The sequence below is a fragment of the Anabrus simplex genome, chromosome 3, assembly GCF_040414725.1.
Source record: "Anabrus simplex isolate iqAnaSimp1 chromosome 3, ASM4041472v1, whole genome shotgun sequence".
Taxonomy (NCBI): Eukaryota; Metazoa; Arthropoda; class Insecta; order Orthoptera; family Tettigoniidae; genus Anabrus; species Anabrus simplex.
The window spans coordinates 383527104-383547931 of NC_090267.1; the positions used below are offsets into that span (position 1 = coordinate 383527104).

The 20828-nt window shown below is 38.1% G+C and overlaps 1 protein-coding gene across 2 annotated transcripts in view; it reads left to right on the plus strand.

Moving 5' to 3' along the window:
• The window catches only part of LOC136866407 (uncharacterized), an 85625-nt gene that overhangs the window by 45543 nt on the left and 19254 nt on the right, over nucleotides 1-20828 (plus strand). For both annotated transcript variants that reach the window (XM_067143330.2, XM_067143331.2), the window contains one exon: nucleotides 16405-16519. In XM_067143330.2, coding sequence (XP_066999431.2) covers nucleotides 16405-16519 — 115 coding nt within the window. The remainder of the gene's footprint in view (nucleotides 1-16404; nucleotides 16520-20828) is intronic.

Consider the following 20828-nt stretch of genomic DNA (forward strand, 5'->3'; position numbering starts at 1 on the left):
GTGGATTATTTAGATGCTTTAGACAATGACGGTGACTTTGTAGCCGATAGTGATTCGGATTTTAGTCAGACTCATTGGCTGAATGGTCAGCATTGAGGCCTTCGGTTCAGAGGGCCCGGGTTTGATTCGCGGCCAGGTCGGGTATTTTAATTGCCTTTGATTAATTCTTCTGATTCGAGGACTGGGTGTTTGTGTTTGTCCCAACACTTTCCTCTTCACATTCATATTTATATTGTACTTATAACACTTCTCCATTATTAGTCTGAGGATGAAAATCCGCTCCATTGTTGATCTTTCCTCCCTAAACCCACACCGTATTCTCTTATAGTGGCTTCTGCATCTGGTCGTAGTCTCCTGTTAAATATCCTAGCAAATATTTTTTATATGCTGCATTAAGCAATGCTATTCCTCTATGATTCTTACACTTTGTCCTATCACCCTTTTTATAAATTGGTACAGTAATAGCTGTGTTCCAATTTGTTGGCAATGCCTCGCTTTTCCAAATATTCTTTATCAATCTATGCATTTCCTTTAAAAACTCTATACCCCCCCCCCCTACTTGAATATTTCACTTGGTATCTTATCTTCTCCCACAGCTCTATTATTTATTTTTTATCTCCTTTGCAGCTTCAGTCACCTCTTCCAATGTTGGTTCATCTTCCTAATCACAGCTGTCGTGTTGTTCCCCCTGTTCCTCATCTTCCTGTCCCTGGGTTTCATCCAATTGCAGCAGTTCTTTGATATATTCTCCCCCTCTTTTAATAATTCTCCTTTCATCAGCGATCATCTTTCCTTCTTTGTCCCTGTATATTGTTGTACAGAGCTGCCATCCCTGTTTTATCCCCTTTATACCTCTAAACATTCTTCCTGCATTCTTTTCGTTTCTACATTCCTCAACGGCTTTCAGTCTGTTTTTCTCAAATTCTCGCCTTTTCTTTCTACACATAGTTTTTACTTTTCTTCATAGTTCTGTATGGTGGCCCACGTATCCTTCTGAAGCATCTTCTTCCTTGCACTATTTTGTTCTTCTATTGCCTTCTCACAGTCCTTATCGTACCACTCCCTTCGCTTATCTCTGTTTTCCTGAGCCAGCTTGGAGTATTGTTTGCCGTATTGCTCTTTCCATTTTTTTTCCATTGTATCTCTGGGCTTACCTCCTCCTCAACAGTAATTGCTCTTATTGCTTCTTTCATTCCTCTTTGAAATTCTTCTTTCCTTTTCATCAGTGCTAATTATAGTTACATTATACTTTTTATCTCTTTCTACTTGGTTATAGATGCTTGTTGATATCCTCTATCTGTACTTAACCATCACCATATAGTGGTCCGAATCAGCATCTGCCCCCCTCATCACCTTAACATCCCTTATATCTGTGCCATGCCTTCTTTGAATCAGCACATGATCTATCTGGTTGACTGTGGTTCCGTCCAGTGAAGTCGAAGTTCCTTTATGTATATAGGCTAGAAATACTAGAAACCCCCTGGGGGTGGGGGACGCAGACGAAGGAAACACCCACGGTATCCCCTGCCTGTCGTAAGAGGTGACTAAATGGGGCGACCAAGGGGTGACCGTATTAGAACCAAGAGACTACTTGTAATTAGTACCAGCACGCAGAGAACACAATGGGTCACCTTTACTTGCGAGTAGTACCACTATGTTAGGTACACAATAGGTTCGTGATTAGTAGCAACAGAGTGTGAATCAGGATGGGATTTATGGTACTGTGATTAGTACCACTACATGTGGAACACCACGGGCTTACGTTGCCTGTAATTAGTACCATTATGTGAGAAACACCACGGGTCAGGGCGTTGCCTGTGATTAGTACCACTATATGAGCGACACCGTGGATCTGAGTTGCCTATGATTAGTATCCACTAAGTGAGGAACACCACGGGATAGTAAAAGTCCTTGTGATTAGTATACCTATGTGAGGAACACCATAGGTTTGCGTTGTCTGTAAGTGGCGCCGCATTGTGAGAAACATCATAGATCTGAATTACATGTGCGTATTACATTACCTGTGAGTAGTACCATAATGTGTGGAATACCATGAATCTAAGCTACTTTGGATTAGTCCCGCAACATAAGAAATACCATGGTCCTATTTTACTAGAGATAAGTATCATTATGAGGGGCCAATGACCTGGATTTTGGACCCGTTTGGACAACAAGCATAATCGATTCAGGATTGTGCTTCAGAAGCAGTCCCTTGGTCAGTAATACTATTGTTTTACGCTAGTTTCTGGGAATGTGGAGCATTGCGGGTTGGATTCACCAATTGTTTTAAATTCATATCCATTCATTCTTCATCACGTTTTGAATTCTGGTCAGTGGATGATTTTGGACTTTTAAATTGTCATTACATTTCGTCTCATTTTGTACCATTAGGGGCCGATGACGTAGATGTTTGGTCTCTTTAAACAACAAGCATCATCAGAAATACTAGATTAATTTCCACTACAAAAATAATTCCTTACAAATGTCACACATGGATCTTGAAGCAAACGTTCAGTAATAATTCTTATGCTGTTTACGCTTATCAGAAATAAAGACTCTGGTGTAGTAATGACTGATTCTAAGAGGGGACTAACAATGATTTCTGACAAAAGCACCATACCACAGTTTCTCATTTCCTCTTTCCTCATCTGTTTTTCATTTAATATTGCATCGTTGACAAAGCAGTATTATTTGTTGGTTAATTAACACTTTTTTTTTTAACAAAAGCCTGTTAGCATTACTCCAGATGCACTGCAGCCTATAGGCTTATTGTAATACTCTGTTTGGGAATAGCATCAGTCCATAATTCATGCTTTCTTCGTTATGGTATGGATTCCCAGTAATCTGTAGTTAATTCCCTTGGTTTGCTGCTTATATTCTCAGATATGTTGTACCTCTTGCAGGGCAAGGGGTAATCATATTAGAACCATGAGACTACTTGTAATTAGTACCATCATGCAGGGAACAGTTTATTTAGGCATTGTTCTACCAGTTTGGAAGTCACTTTGGTGTTTAGTAAAGCACAAAGTGCTCCTTGGCTGTCTGAAAATACAAGAATCTTTTTGCTTTGAAAGCTCTTTTTTATGTTTTTGTATGCCCACTGCAAGAGGAAGACAAGGATGCCCTTTATTAGTAGTATTATTCAATGTTTTTGGAGAGCTTATGATGAATGAAGCATTGGGGAGAAGTGTGGGTGTAAAGGTAAATGGAACATGGCTCATAGTAATCACGTTTGCTTATGACCAGGTGTCCCTCCTCCTTACAATCGATGATGTCTTAGATTGAATCAACAGTAAAGAAGTATGGTATGAAGATCAACTTTGATTGAGAAAGTTTCCACCTTTCAATACATTTATTTTGCCCTAGTTATACATAAGACCAACACATTATATACATATGCCAATTTAGGACATGTTTCATCTCATAAGACATGTTTAACTAAAAAGATATCTAAAATTTCAACAGACAGTTAAAACATATAAAGAACACAAAGTCATTAAAAAACATTTGTCACTAGTATATTGCTTATTCTTAATGTTTATAATGTCTTCTTCTTATTTTTCTTCTTAATTTGAAGTTAAAAATTCTTATGTCCTTGACACTGTTGTGGTATGAAAATCTTTTAACTTCAATTAATAATAATAATAATAATAATAATAATAATAATAATAATAATAATAATAATAAAAGAAGAAGACATCATAAACTTTAAGAATAAGCAAAATACTAGTGACGAATGTTTTTTAATGACTTTCAAAGTGTTCTTTATGTTTTAACTGTCTTTGTCAATTTTAGATACATTTTAGCTGAAGATGTCTCATCTTTGTCAAGTTGAGCTTTTGCTTAAGTTTTTCTTCATGTTCTGTTATGGTCCTGATGAGTACCCATGAGCCATGCACCCCATCGGTATGGATTAAGGCAAGCTATACTTGATATCTTATGATTGGGGAGTTGGTTCACAGTCTCCTATTCATTATATTCAGAGACAGGCCCGCTTGATTTGTAGGTATTCAGTTGACAATACCAAGCAGGTGCCAGCTATCCTCCACCCGCCTGTGTCATGTTACCCACTTTAGATCTGGCTTTAGGGGTTACAAGCGGTTCCAGTACGCCAGAGACTCCTGCTGCAGCTAGATAACTGTTAATAAATTTATTTTTAATTTTTAATGAGAATGCAGAAATATAATTTTTCGCAAAACAGAACGGGTCGCATCACTTCTTCAAGATAGACATGCCCTTCTACCTTGTTCAGGTTCAGTTTGACCCCTGCTCTCAACACAAGAACAAAATAAAGCAAATTTATCTCTCTGCTGATTAGGAAAGTTCATTGAATGGTAGAAAGTGAAAATTTCCATTTTCCTTCATGTAACTTTATTAGAATGATTTACTGTACATCCAGCTATCTTTGTCCTCAGGAATTTCTCATTGTTGTAGGGCAAGTTAACCCTAGAACTATGTAACTCATTGTAAGAAGTAAAAGCAACAAGTGCCGTCTACATTTTCTTTCAGACAAGCACAGCTTAGAACGCCTTTCAATGAAATTATGACCAAATTCCAGACTTAAACGGAAATTATAAGCAAGTGTTATTTTGAATATATGTTAGTAGTACATGTACTTTCAGAAGTAGAAATTAGCATTGACTGTCTTGGTGCATTTCCTGTAATTAAAAAATCTTAATATTTTTATAGCTGCCTTATCTGGTACAGTTTCTAAATTGTAGCATGCATTTGTTTTTCAGAAATAAGTTTTATGTACACTGAAAACTTGCATTGGCTGAGTGAGTTTGCTACGTGGTACAGGTTGTGTAGCATTGTAAACTTGCATTTGGGAGATGGTGGGTTTGAATACTGTGCCGGTTTGCTACATGATACAGGTGGTGTACCTTTGTAAGCTTGCATATGGAAGATGGTGGTTTTTGAACACTGTGCTGGTTTGCAAATTAACATACACAAACACAAGGACAACTAAAGATGGTATGAACAGACAGACAACTAGATGTGGAAGGTGCTGAATAACCCTGTCGAAGAATGTAAACTGGTGACACTTGCTCTCTTAAACAAAACAAGCAGGTTCCTTACAATATGGTTTAGTAAACATAAAACGTCTATCCTTTGACATGGGAAATTTGGTCTACCATTAAAATACACAAATTCATGAAATACAGAAACTCTTAAAATGAATTCGAACTATGGGAGTGTGGGCAGGCGCTTGAATTTGTGGTCCTGCCTCTAGAACCTGTGTGATGTTATGTGAACCAAATAAACACCATCCGGTTTAAAAGTAATATCAAAGGAGTTTAACATTTTAGAAACAAAGATTAAATAGTATCAACTTAAGAAACACAAATAAGCTAATGGACATCAAGAGAATTCTAAATACATGATCATGCAATTACGCGCCCTGAGGCAGATCCAGTCCCAAACCTATTTTGGTATTGAAGATTCTGTTATGCAATGGGCCAGTCCCATCTTGCACGAAACAGGCAAACAAAGGAAAATACAATAATATGACTTGCTTTACAAGGTTGCCTGCTCCTAAAACAAACTGTATGCTATAGCGCTTAAAAGCACTATTTTGACAAAATTAAACCATCAGAGATTCAAAACTGCCCCGGAGAATTCCTGCAAGAGGTGCAAGTTAATTTAAGACATAATAACAAAAATAAAATTGACCTTATCCCATCAGCACATATTACCCTGTGGAGCAAGATGTCTGCTCTGACTGAGAACCAAGATGAGAATCAGACATGTTAACTTTGCACCTAAGATATAACCCCCTCCAGTCTGCACAAGTCACCCTTCTAGAACAATGAAACAAATCAACCAATCACATGCTGAAAGAGCAAACCTTGCATCTGTTTACATGATGGGTGGAAAATTTTCCACTCTCTTTGACACTGACCAGAACACCAGAAATAAGGGTTCCTTCTGGCGCTGGGGAATTGTGAGAAATAAAGAGCTAGGCCTTCCATATACATAGGGTGCTCAGGAAACAGTTCTATTCACCATATTACTGCACAGAACAAACACACCCCCCCCGTAGCTATGAAGTAGATTGTCTGAGATTTCTTATTTTCATATGAGATAAATGCTTGGTCTGAACATTATTCTGCCTACTATTTTCCAATTTCTAACTCTTCCCCCTACCCCAGTGTTGCTGACAACCTATTTACAGTATGTGTCCAGATTATTGTTTTTAAAAAAAGAGAGAAATTTACTTTGTATTCTCCAATTTCAGGTTTTATAATTCATAAATTAAGCTTTCTTCTGCAACTCTTAGTCTAGTCAAATAAGGATTACATCTCTGAATGAAAGGTGGAAAGCTATTTTTTTTTTTTTGCACTGGCCTGTATTTTGATGCTGGCTCCATGGTGTAGGGGTAGCGTGCCTGCCTCTTACCCGGAGGCCTCAGGTTCAATTCCCGGCCAAGTCAGAGATTTTTACCTGGATCTGAGGGCTGGTTCGAGGTTCACTCAGTCTATGTGATTAGAATTGAGGAGCTATCTCATGGTGAGACAGCGGCGCCGGTCTAGAAAACCGAGAATAATGGCCGAGAGGATTCGTCGTGCTGACCACAGGACACCTCGTAATCTGCAGCCTTTTGGGGCGAGCAGCAGTCACTTGGTAGGCCAAGGCCCTTCAGGGCTGTAGTGCCAAGGGGGGGGGGGGGGGAGAGATTTTGATGTTCTAAAGACGGGCTGAAAAGTCTCATGACATTGCATGTGCGAGTCAAGATATCAATGCTCACAAAAAAATTTATTTTGCAAATATCTCACTTCCTATGCGTTGCATGTTGTTAGAGGTCATTGTAAAACTTGTAGATCATAAAATTCTCTAGAAGGTTGGTTATATACATTTCTTTTGTATGATTGACTGTTTTCAAGATATAGTACAGAGAGTAGGAAGTGTGCATCTGTTTGCAGGATAACACTATATAAACTGCAGAGTCAGATGTATAATGTACTTTCCAAATTTAATTATATAAAGACCGGGCTGGGTGGCTCAGACGGTTGAGGCACTGGCCTTCTGACCCCAACTTGGCAGGTTCAATCTTGGTTCAGTCTGATGGTATTTCAAGGTGCTCAAATACTTCAGTCTTGTGTTAATAGATTTATTGGCACGTAAAAGTCCTGCAGGACTAAATTCTGGCACCTCGGCATCTCCGAAAACTACAAGTAACAACTCTCATTATTGTTCCGTCTGGGATGTTCCTTCGCAATTAAGCAGCAGCCTGAAACTAAGAAACAGCCTAAGATTGTCCTCTTTACAATTCCTTGTCGTTACATAAGACCAGAAGTCAAGACGCTTACAGTTTCATTCACAACAACGATCTTGACCAGTCTACATACAACAATCGGTTTTAAATCTCCACTTGTGTTTGACAATACATTTCAACATTAGTTACGTCAAGGGTCAAATAAGCCCCCGTATGTATATACTCTTTTCCCAAGACTTATGTTAGAGGAAGAAGATCCATTTTAGTTATGGACAAATTTTTTAGTTAGATAGAATAGGACTCACAAGTTTTAACTGTGTAAAAACTCCATTAATTTAAATTTATATTTTCATTCACAACAATCTTGACCAGCCTACATATAACAATCAGTTCTAAATCTCCACTTGTGGTTGACAACACATTCTAACATTAGTTACGTCAAGAACATGAAAATGATATAGGTGGGTCAAATGAATCCCGGTATGAATATCCTCTTTACCCAAGACTTATGCTAGAGGAAGAAGATCCATTTTAGTTTTGGACATATTTTTAAGTTAGATAGAATAGGACCGACAAATTTCAATTGTGTTAAAACACCATTAATTTATGTTACTCACATTTATGTTTTGTTCACACTTTTTAAATTATTATCCTGGCATGTTAGTCTTAAGAGTTTATTAACGTTCATATATTATACTATATATGGTTAAAAAGGTCCCAAACCTTGACCTAAAGATTGTCTACAGGCTGAAGATGCCCAAATAATGGGTGCTAGGGGCTTTACGTTGCACCGACACAGATAGGTCTTATGGCGATGATGGGATAGGAAAGGCCTAGGAGTTGGAAGGAAGCGGCCGTGGCCTTAATTAAGGTACAGCCCCAGCATTTGCCTGGTGTGAAAATGGGAAACCACGGAAAACCATCTTCAGGGCTGCCGATAGTGGGATTCGAACCTACTATCTCCCGGATGCAAGCTCACAGCAGCGCACCTCTACGCGCACGGCCAACTCGCCCGGTGTACCTGATAGTCAACATAAATTCATGTAGATTCAAACCACATTAAACGTGGAAAGTATTGAATAGGTGGTTTTATTAAATTATCTTTGAGATTTTATGCCTCTCTCCAAAAACTGTAAAAGTAGTTAGTGGAACGTAAAGCCAATGACATTATAATTGTATAATAAATTAGCTGATGTACCCATGCTTCGCTACAGGATTCTCAGAAGGACTGACCTTGTGGTTTTCCTAACTGAAGTAAACAAAGGCCATTACAAAAACGTCAGTAGGGAAGTAGCGATTAAAAGCAATGTTATCATATAAAATACTCGATCAAATGAAAAACCACGCTTTTTCTCACTTTTAACAAACAGTACTGCGGTGCCGATTTAACAGTCCAAATTTCCAGAGCTGGAATGACCAGGCTGCAGACAGCCGTGAAAACTCCTCTGCCATAATACCCGTAAATAGGCACACTGCTCATTCCAATCAGTGACTCAGAGTAGGGATTGAATAGCTCGAATGCTATGATGAACCAGTGTGTTACGTACCAGTACCAGTAGTATCAGAAAATTCATAAACCTGAGGAATGGCATGCTAAACAAGAAAGTTATCTAACTCCCCAGTTACTTCCCGCCAATATTCAAGCAGGCTGTTACACTTGGTACGACCAGGCAAGTTGGCCGTGTGGTTAGGGGAGCAAAGCTGTGAGCTTTCATTCGGTGGATTGGAACCCCACTGTCAGCAAACCTGAAGATGGTATTCCGTGGTTTCCTGTTTTCACATCAGGCAAATTCTGGGACTGTAATTAAGGCTAAGGCCGCTTCGTTCACACTCCTAGCCCTTTCCTATTCCATCGTCGCCATAAGACCTATCTGTGTCGGTGCGACGTAAAGTAAATTTTTAAAAAATACTCGGTACGCAGCAGTAATCCTGTCTATCGTAAATGAGTAGCAACAGAAGACACAAAGCCCACCACGACAAACAATGGTCAATGTAATGTTATTGTTGATCAACTTTGAGCTATATTGTAGGCCTTCACATTTAGTTTTTTTTCGACTCTGTGATATTAGGGCATCTTATAAAATTATTTATAGCGTAGACAGTAGTTCCTTATTCTCAGACTTCACATACTGATTTTCATTAAATTCTGTTTACCCATGTTCTCTTGACTTCGCGCTGATATGGACTTAGTGACAAAAAATCCAAATTCATGAATATCTCTATGATCATAGCCGGTACAGTAACAATGCATAAGATATAAATGATCGGAAATTTAAAACTGTATAACGTTAGTTATGTAGTATTTATCGATAGGACCACTAATAATATAAATATTTGAGAATTACATTTTAGGTCTTCCCTTAAACTACCATTTCACTAAGCGTGAATAAAATTAGTTATGGTCTAGATTATAGTGACTTATTTCCCAACTTTGCATACCGATTTTCATTAAGATAGGACCACTAATATCAAATAGTTGAGCATTTAATTTTAGACTTTCCCCTAAACTACCATTTTTCTCAGTGTGAATACAATTATTTATGGCCCACATTGTAGCAACTTATTCCCCGACTTCGCCTACAGATTTTCGTTAACATACGACCACTAATAATATAAATATTTGAGAATTAAATTTTAGGCCTTCCCCAAACTACCATTTCACTCATCGTGAATACAATTATTTATAGCCTAGATTATAGCGACTTATTTTCCGACTTTGCATACCGATTTTCATCAAGATACGGCCGCTAATAACAAAACTATTTGAGAATTAAACTTTAGGCATTCCCCTAAACTACCATTTCACTCAATGTGAATAAAATTATTTATGGTCTAGATTGTAGCGACTTATTCCCTGACCTTGCATACTAATTTTCATGCATCCGGGAGATAGTAGGTTCGAATCCCACTATCGGCAGCCCTGAAAATGGTTTTCCGTGGTTTCCCATTTTCACACCAGGCAAATGCTGGGGCTGTACCTTAATTAAGGCCACGGCCGCTTCCTTCCAACTCCTAGGCCTTTCCTATCCCATCGTCGCCATAAGACCTATCTGTGTCGGTGCGACGTAAAGCCCCTAGCAAAAAAAAAAAAAAACTAATTTTCATTAGATTCTCTTCAGCCGTTTTCTCGTGATGCATGTACATACATACATACATACATACATACATACATACATACATACAGACAGACAGACAGACAGACAGACAGACACCGAAATTACGGAAAATTAAAAAGTACATTTCCTTGTTACTGTGGACACGACTGATACAGAAATACCATCCTTTTTAAATTCTGAGCAATGTACAGACAGAACTCTTATGTTATACATATAGATATCAATAAAGTTACAAATTTGTTTATTTACAAAAAATACTTATAAATATCATTTATAAATAAGAAATTTATACAGTAATTTGAAGTACAATTACATAAATTATAGTTTATTGAAGTTGCACTATTTTAAATGCTTTATTCATGAATTAATTCATTTAAAAAAATATTGTTAATATGTTGTAAATAACAAAATAATACATTCTCAGCAACTACTCTGGAAGAACTGTGAATTAGAAAGTAGAACAAGGAAGACTAGTGTTTTTACACTATATATACAATTTCAATCTTTTTAAATGATTTTAAATTGTTTATTAGTTGTTATTTGCTATGTATTTTCTATAAGCTGAAGATGTCCCCAATGAGGCATGAAATATGTACTTTCAACATAAATTAGTGTAACAGTTTATTTCTTATAGAGATAATACAATATCTGGTATTGAGGAGGGTAGACTCTTCTCAATTATTGACGTGAGCATAAGATCGAATATCCTCTCTAATAATCTCCACAGCAGCTTCCACTATGCGCAAGCATTCTTCTATTTTTTTAAAATTTTTTTTCATACCAAGCTTTGGATTAATTATCAGCTTCAGAATCATGAAAAGAAATAAGTGAATAGTCCAATCTTAGTCATAATGAATATCAGTTTAATATATTTCTCGTAATTTCGAAATGATTATCTTATCATCCGGTTGAATAAGAATTTCATTTGGTCCATATTGAACTGAGATTACAATTAAATTAATTATATATTGTGGTTCCATGGATTCAATACAAGGAAACTTATTAATGCAAGGTTACATCATCATTATTATTATTATTATTATTATTATTATTATTATTATTATTATTATTATTATTATTATTCGCTGGGGGCATCAAGGGCCACGTTAAGTCTTGTTGCATTTGACAATGAACTTGGCCTTCTTTAGAGCCCAAATTTCCCTCACTTTGTGAGTGGGCCTGCTTACGCTCCTCTGTCCAAGGGGCACCATGTCTTCTCTTCGGTTGCTCGTCTCGGTTTAGCCCGTTCATCAATATTTTCTTGCAGAAGAGATCTCTGTTAAGGGCGTCTTCAGCTGAGATATGCAGCATTTGCAGATCTTCTTTGGTATTTCCAAACCAGGAAATTGTGGTTTTGGGGTTTGAATCAAAAAAGTGAAAGATTTCTTTAGTTAACTTTCTTCCGTCCATTCTTTTCAGATGACCGTAAAATCGTGCCCGTCTTTTTCTGATTGTGTCGGTAATCTTCTCTATTTTGCTGTAGACTTCCTCGTTGGATCTCTTTTGATGGATTCCATTTCTGTATTTTGATCCCAAGATTCCTCTCACAATTTTACGTTCTTTTTTTCTCCAGTTCTTCAAGGAGTCCTTTGTTGGCATTTAGAGACAGGGTTTCGGCTGCATGTAGAACTACTAGCTTCAGAACTGTTTCATAGTGATGTATCTTGGTGTTTTGGGAAAGGCATTTTTTGTTGTAGATTGTGCGAGATGTTTGGTAGGCTATTTCCAGTTTGCGTACTCGCTCCTGAAGTGCTTCTTTGTCCAGTCCATTTTTCATGATGATCTCACCCAGGTATTTGAATTTGTCTATTATTATTAACTTATAATGTAATCTTGCATTAATAAGTTTCCTTGTATTGAATAGGTGGAACCACTATATAAAATTAATTTAATTTAATCATCTGGTACATGCTCTGTTAAGACATCTACCGAGCGAGTTGAGCATGCAGTTAGGGTTGCGCAGCTGTGAGCTTGCATTTGGGAGATAGTGAGTGCGAACCTCACTGTCGGCAGTCCTGAAGATGGTTTTACGTGTTTTCCCATTTTCACACCAGGCAAATCCTGGGGCACTACCTTAAGGCCACAGCTGCTTCCTTCCTCATTCTTAGCCCTTTTCTATCCCATCATTGCCATAAGACCCGTCTGTGTCGCTTTTTCTTTTACAATTTGCTTTATATCGCACCGACACAGATAGATCTTTTCGCAATGATAGGATAGGAAGGACCTAGGAGTACAAAGGAAGCGGTCGTGGGTTTAATTAAAGTACATTCCCAGCATTTGCCCAGTGTGAAAATGGGAAACCACCGAAAATCATCTTCAGAGCTGCCAACAGTGGGATTCGAACCCACTATCTCCCGGATGCAAGCTCACAGCTGCGCGACCCTAACTGGACGGCCAACTCGCCTGGTAGAAAAAGAAATAAAATAAAGGTAAGGCATCTCTCAACTTTTTCAATGTAAATTGTGAATCTTTGTTATTCTCTGTGTAACTGCAATTGATGAATATCATCTTTGTTCCATACTGAATTTAACTAATAAAATAATTATTCCTTTAAAGGGAATGTTTTATATTTACACCATTCAGTACTTTGTAAGATACATTAATTCATTAGCTGAAGGAGTTCTCACAGACCGAAACCTGTTCAGATATGTGTTTATATCTTACGAAGTATTGAATGGTGGAAATATAAAACATTCCATTTAAAGGAATAATTATCTATATATATATATATATAAAAGAAAGTCGGTCTGGTGCGATCTATATATAAAGGTATAAAAATGACAATAGACGTGAATTAATGAGGCCCTTTTTGAAATCTCAGAAATTTGAAATTTGGTACCGGAGAAGCTGATGACCCCAACATCCCTAGAAAAATCGAAAATTCTCAAAATTCCCCGAAGGGAGCACACTGGGGGCTTCAAATTTTGGGCTCAGCATAGGAACGCAGTCGTATAATTTATCCAAAGCTAATGCAACAACCTATTGTTTTCGTGGATTTAATAAATTTGTGAATTTGCTAATTTTCCCCCCCTTCCCCCCAAATCAAGATGGCGGCACAATCTGCCAGGCGAGGTAGAATATTTGAATTTGGTGAAATTACAGCCTGTAACTGACGGAAAAATTCCGAGATGTTCATATTTTCCACTTTTTACCCCCAAAAATGTCGAAATATGGAGGCAGTTTTAATGACTGTGCAGACATTCCTTTTGAGCAATTTCACCCTATTCAAAGTTTCGAACTTAATGTAATCCATAAATATGGGAGATACGAGAAAATGTATTAGAACCAAACATGTAGAATTATAAATGGGCATCTAATGGCGCAAACAGTTTTTTAATATGATGTACCATTTAAGAGTAGTGAATCTCGAAGTGGAGGTCTGCACTAATAAACGTGCTTTTGCTTATCTGTCATATATATAAAAGCAAGTCAGTCTGGGTCGATCTATATATAAAGGTATAAAAATGAAAATAGACTTGAATTAATGAGTCACTTCCTGAAATATTTGAAATTTAGTACTGGAGAAGCTGATGAACCCAACATACCAGAAAAATCGAAAATTGTCAAAATTCCCACAAGGAGGCACGCTGAAGGGACTTCAAATTTTGGGCTCAGCGTAAGCACGCAGTCATATAATTTATCCAAAGCGACAACCTATAGGTTTTGTGGGCTTAAAAAATTTGTGAATTTTCTCATTTTTATCCCCCTTTCCCCAAATCAAGATGGCGGCACAATCTGCCAGACGAGCTAGAAAATTGAATTTGGCGAAATTATAGCTTTTAGTCTGTAACCAACGTAAAAATACCAAGATGTTCAAATTATTCACTTTTTACCCCCCAAAATGTGGAAATATGGAGGCAATTTTAATGACTGTGCACACATTCCTTTTGAGCTATTTGTTGGCTAAACGGTGTCATATCACAAAATGGATGGCACAGTCTCAGTTCAATTTGGAGTGATCTACAAGTTTGATCCTATGTTTTTTTGTCGTATCTCACCCCCTTATGTGTTAGATTTGGCTGTATTTCTAGATTGTTCATAAATTTGGTGATTTTTACACGTATATTTCATTGTTTGACACACTTATAGGAAATATATTCATAAAGTATGGTGCACACATGGCACTATTGGAGGCCATATGTGGACAAAATTTATGATACTAGCTTATACATAAGTATGCAAAAAAAATAATGTAAATCATTAAAAATGTACTCAAATTTCACCCTATTCAAAGTTTTGAACTCAATTTAACCCATTCATATGGGAGATACAAGAAAATGTTTTAGAACCAGACATGTAGAAGGATAAATGCGGCGTCTAATGGCGCAAACCGTTTGTTAATACACTGAAGAAAATGGAAATTGCAACACCCAGGAGTGGTGCTACATTGCTGCAATTGAACATGCAGGACGAGTGTTCGGTTGCGATTCGATGATTACACTTGCAAGTCCCTCTGACCGCAGGTTTGGACAACAATCAATACAGGATTTGCCCACCATGAGCAGCAATACATTGATGAATTCGTCGAGGCATGGAGTCAATAAGGCCCTGGATCGCTTCCTGAGGAATTGTGGCCTATGCTTGCTGCACTGCACGGCTCAGTTGTTCCAGAGTTGTGGGTGGCTGAGGACAGTTGGCCATTTGTCGACCCATCATGTCCCACACATGCTCAATAGGACTGAGGTCCGGGGATCTGGTGGGCCATTCTAAGGTTGTGATGTCGTGGAGAGCTTCTCTGGAGATGCGTGCAGTGTGCACCCGGGTATTGTCCTGCTGAAACATCCCATTAGCAATGTTCGCCATCATAGGGACAACCACTGGATTGAGTACCCTATCAACGTACTGTCGAGCAGTCATAGTGCCCTCAATAAGCACTAATTGCGATTTCACATTAAAGCCAATAGCTCCCCAGACCATAATGCTAGGTGTTGGCCCTGTGTGCCTCTCAACAATAAGATCTGGGCAGCCCCTCTTCCCGGTACGTCGGCGCACATGATTCCGGCGATCACTGCGGGCAAGACAGAAGCGCGATTCATCACTAAAGACTACCCTATGCCATTCGTTGACCCACGTCAATCTTTCTCGACACCAGGCCTGCCTTACATGTCGCTGTTGTGGGGTCAATGGAACACCTTCTGCAGGGACACGGGCTCGTAAGCCAGCTGCACGCAGGCGATTACCAATGCAACAGGTTGGCCCCGTAAAAAGATATGTCTAGGGATTTTTGTCTTTGTTGTTTTGCTACTTCAGTGGGATTCTTACTAATATACACTGTATGACACACTATACGCACATTTACAGAAGTCATATTATTCAAATATTCAATATATCCGTCATTTCTGGAAACGGTTGCAGTTTTTAAAGTATGTAAGTCACACACAACATTCACAGTATCCCAGTCCAAAAGCCGTTGGTTGCATATACAACACAAATCAACCATTACGCTGAAACAAACTGTCCTGAATTGTCGAGAAACTGGTCGTATACATTTTCAGTATTGTGTCATGTTAATAAACTGCAAATTGATAGTGGATACCATCCCACGGAAACTTTCAAAAATGTTATTATGTACTTCCACCTCTCTACGCTATCTCTTAGAAATGGATCACCATACGAAAGAAATGCATATAACAAAACATAGACAATTTTATGATCTACAAGATTTATTATAACCTTTAATGATCTGCAACGTATTGGAAGTGAGATATTTGCAACAAACCAATTTTAATGACCTTTTATATTTGCCAATCATCACTATCTTGACTTGTATATGCGATATTATGTGAGACTTTTCAACCCATCCTTTGAACGTCAAAATTAAGTTATGTGCAAAAATTTAACTTTCCACCTTTCATTCCAACGTTAAGCATATATTTCGCCTTATTTGACTGGACCGACTTAGTCTCACCAACCTCGCTAAACTTTGAAACTGGGTAAAATTAAATCTGTATCAAGATTATAATTGAAATCTGAAAATACCTAGGTCCTTGTAGAGCCACAACTACCATACTTAGGATTTTGATAAATGGAGTACCTTGTGTAAATTTAATGACTTCTTTGAAAATGTTTCAGAGAATTGGAAAAAGCAAAGAATGAAATTAAAGAAAGAAAAAGTATATTACTCCATGAAGAAGAAGAAGTTGATGCTAAAATATTGCAGGCTCAGATTATTTTGGAGGAGCTCCAGGTAAATGCATTTTCTCTCTTTCTTGTAAAAAAAATCCCATTATACTGTATTTTTATATGAATTTCCAACCTTTATGATGAAGTATGATTCCTTGCAGATCTCCAGTTTTAGATATTAACGTTACCTTTATAGTAGCTTCTATCCAAGGGCTGTCTAGACGTAAATGTGTGAATTGTAATCACTTGGTGGTAGTATTACTCCATTTACTGTACTGGCATGAATTCACTCTCTTTTTGTCCAAAATATTTTGGACACGCCTTGATCTCGTGCACTCTACCATTGTAGTTTCAGTAGCTTACGTTGGTGATAGGCTAAGATAGTTTACAAGTTAGCATAATAAGTCCTTGCCCTGCAAACCCAGATTCATTTTCCAGCTGTCTGCCAGGATGAACTGGAATGGAGTGCTTTAAGCCTCAGGAAGGACAATTGAATAATTGAATAGAGAGGTGGGTTAAAAATTCCATTCTCAGTCATCTTAATTGTAGTTTTCTGTGGATTCCTACTTCATCTTTAGGGAATGGAAGTTCATTTCATAAATACCCTTTTTATATGTCTCAATGGTGCACATCAAGGTCAGGTTTCTTGAACACTTTCAATGCTACGCCCGTACGGGATATGGGCTTTCCTGGTTGTGGATGGCTCCTGTATACCATACGGGCATGATTTTCGCGTGTGTTTATAGGTAGCTGCATGTATCCCATACGGTTCCCGTGCCTTGCTTTGAAGTGGTAGTTTATCAAGTGTCCACTAGAATGCAGCAGTTATTGGGATGTTTAAACTGAAATGATAAAAAGGGTAGTTTCTCCTTGCTGTGACCTCTAGCGAAGCACTCAATGTGTTGGGTGCTGAGCGCACCAAATTTGTCGCGCTGTCAGCTGTGTTACTGTACAAACATGTCCTCATGCCGGCTCAATGATAGTGATATGTTGGATATTTTATGAGGAGAAGTGGATTCTGTGATGAAGACTCTGTTTACAAACCAGATAACACGTCAAGGGATAGTTCGGGCTAGATTTTTATTTGTTATGTCACTTTCGAATGCAAGTTTTTCACTGCATTATTTTATTCTGAATACAAACGATAGAAATACTTCACCTTCCCAGAAATTTGGCCTTACTCTCTTTTTTAGATGAAGAGGCTGATGATTCACCTGTACTCCGAAAAGAAAGTAAAGGTTATACTAGGAGTGCAAGGTTGGACTGTGCATATCCCAAAACAAACTGTTCCTAAATAGATACATTTTGTATTTCAAATGCAATTTTGTTTATTTGTGGCTTAAGTAGCCACATGAAATGGTTCATTTATATTATTTGAGGAGGTTTTATTGGTATAACTTGAATGTAAAAGTGTTTTTTCCCATACATTTGTTTTTTGTAAGACTAGTATTATTAAATTACTTTAGATATGCACTTCCTGATTAAAATAATTTTTGATGGCTGACACCTTCATATTATTTTAAAAATCAGGTATGTACTATGTTTTGCTGTTGTGTAATAATGTATTAAAATTCAGGAATGTGACCCAGTTCACTGTCAGGGTCCATGTTAAATTATGGTAGTGTTGAGAGTGTTAAATATTGAGAAGTCATATATGAATTTTGATGTATAATTCCATGCGATAAGCATGTTCGAAAGAGTTGATCAGCCTGCTGCCTGTGAACTACAGGCCTCTTGAATTAAGGGAATATGCAGCCAGCAGACATTCAAAATATACTTAGGTGTGGAGACATAATATCTTTAGAAATGCAATAAGAAGATTAGTTAAAAACTATTAAGGACATGCAAAAGTATGTGGTGAAAAACTGTTAAACATATGTTGGAATGGTCATTTCATATGTATTTTCAAAAATGTTCAGAGCAAATGATTGATTCTTTCCCTGATCTCTCTCAATACATTGAGTAAAATGGTGATATATTTTGCCATATTGTTATATGTGATTTGATGTTATGTGGATATTACACTTCTTGTGAAACAAAACAAATGGTTCATGGTTTGGCATAATAGCAGGTTTCGTAGCCTGAGCGCTACCATATAAGAAAGACAGTAAATAATAATAATAATGATAATAATAATAATACATTGTGAAGAAAATGGGAGTCAACGAAGAGTGAAGAAAGGTACAAATCCTGGCGAGTGTTTTGAAAAGTTTCACTCAAAGCACAATGTCTGAGGTAATTTCAGGATTAAAACTGCTGAACATTGCACCTGAGTATTATATTCATCATCATCATCATCATCATCATCATCATCATCATTTCCCATTATCCAGCTGTAGCGGGTAGGGGTAAATATGGTTCCTCTCCACTTTCTTCGGTCTTTCCACCATTCTTCCTCCAACACTGTCTCCCAGACCAGTTTCTTTCTCTAATACTGCGTTGGATTGTGTCCTTCCATCTCAATCGTGGTCTTCCGCAGCCTCTCCTTCCTTGCACTTTTTTGGCATGCCGTATGGCATTCTTCCATCACTCATTCGCTTTATTTTCCCAAACCATCTTAATCGGCTCTTCTCTATTCTATCATTCATTTTTTCCAACCTGAGTATTATATTATACTTGTATATTAAATTTATTTTATATTTGTTGTATTTGATTTTTATAAATATGCTGCCCACATGATTTTGCAGTCACTTATCCCTCCCTTGGTAAATCATTCCAATCACCGGGCGAGTTGGCCTTGCGGTTAGGGGCGCGCAGCTGTGAGCTTGCATCCGGGAGATAGTGGGTTCAAACCCCACTGTCAGCAACCCTGAAGATGGTTTTCTGTTGTTTCCTATTTTTGCACCAGGCAAATGCTGGGGCTGTATATTAAGGCCACAGCCACTTCCTTCCCACTCCGAGGCCCTTCGTATCCCATCATTGCCATAAGACCCATCTATGTTGGTGCGACCTAAAGCAAAATTGTAAAAAAGAAACCCTCCATTCAAGCTTATTAGTCATATAATGTCGTGTGCCAAAAACCTGGATTCAGTTCCAAACCTGTCCAGTGTTCATATTGAGTGAAGCAACTTGGTTGCTGTTCATAGTGATTTTCGGATGGAAACGTTAAGCCTTGAGCAGACCCCTTGGTGTTATTCGACAGGAGTAAGCCATGTGTCAACATCAGGTCTTGCCCTTTCCCTATCTCATCATCATCATCATCATCATCATCATCATCATCATCTTGCACCCAGATGTGCAGGTTGCCCATGAGTGCCAAATAGACTGCCTAAGGCAAGCTAAACATGTCCTTGGACGTTCCCTGCACTAAAAGCCGTATGTTAATGATCAAATAAATAAAAATTCAACTCCATCTGTCCACTGGCAGCTCAGAAATCCTGTGTAGTTGAGCAGCTTGTTTGCTTGCTCCCAAGTCTTCCCAGCCCAAAGTTTGCAACAATTTCATAAAACTGCTATTTTGTCAGAAATCACCCAGATTAAATCGTACTGCTTTCCTTTGGATCCCTTCCAATTCTCAAATGAAGTAATGCTGGTGAGGGTCCTGTACACTGCAATCATACTCTAATTGGGGTCTTACCAGTGATTTATATGGCCTCTCCTTTACGTCATTACTACAACCGCTAAATACCCTCTTAACCATATAGAGAGATCTGTAACCTTTATTTACAGTTCAATGAATATGATTACCCAAGTGAGAATCTTTCCTTATATTAACACCTAGGTTCTTAAAGTGATTCACATGAGATACTCCAACACAGAGGACTTCTCCTCTTGGTGAAACTTTGACTTTTCACCGCATTTACCATCTTATCATTGTCGTTCCATGGCTCTCCCTTGCTGTTTCTACTACAGCATCTCTGTATGCTATCCATTTTCTTTCTATATCCTGAACCTGGTTGCTATTTATTATTCTTTGGAACTTTTCACAAATCGTATCAATATACTACTAATTTCCTCATCCTCTAGAGCAGGGTTTCCCAACCTTTTTATCCCTGAGGCCCCCTGAGCATATCTGATGCATGTCCAAGGACCCCTTAACCACAGAACATGATACTGCGTTCAGTAAATTGGCGTTATGTTGCACTGACACAGAGAGGTCTTACGGCGACGATGGGAAAGGAAAGGGGTAGGAGTGGGAAGGAAGCTGCCATGGCCTTAATTAAGGTACAGCCCCAACATTTGCAGGGTGTGAAAATGGGAAATCATCTTCAGGGCTGCAGACAGTGGAGTTTGAACCCACTATCTCCCGAATGCAAGCTCACAGCTGTACGCTCCTACCTGCAAGGCCAACTCACTTGGTAAAAAATAAAAACAGAATTTTGTAATGTTACCATGTTTGATCTTATTAGTGTAGTTTATGACTAATATTTACT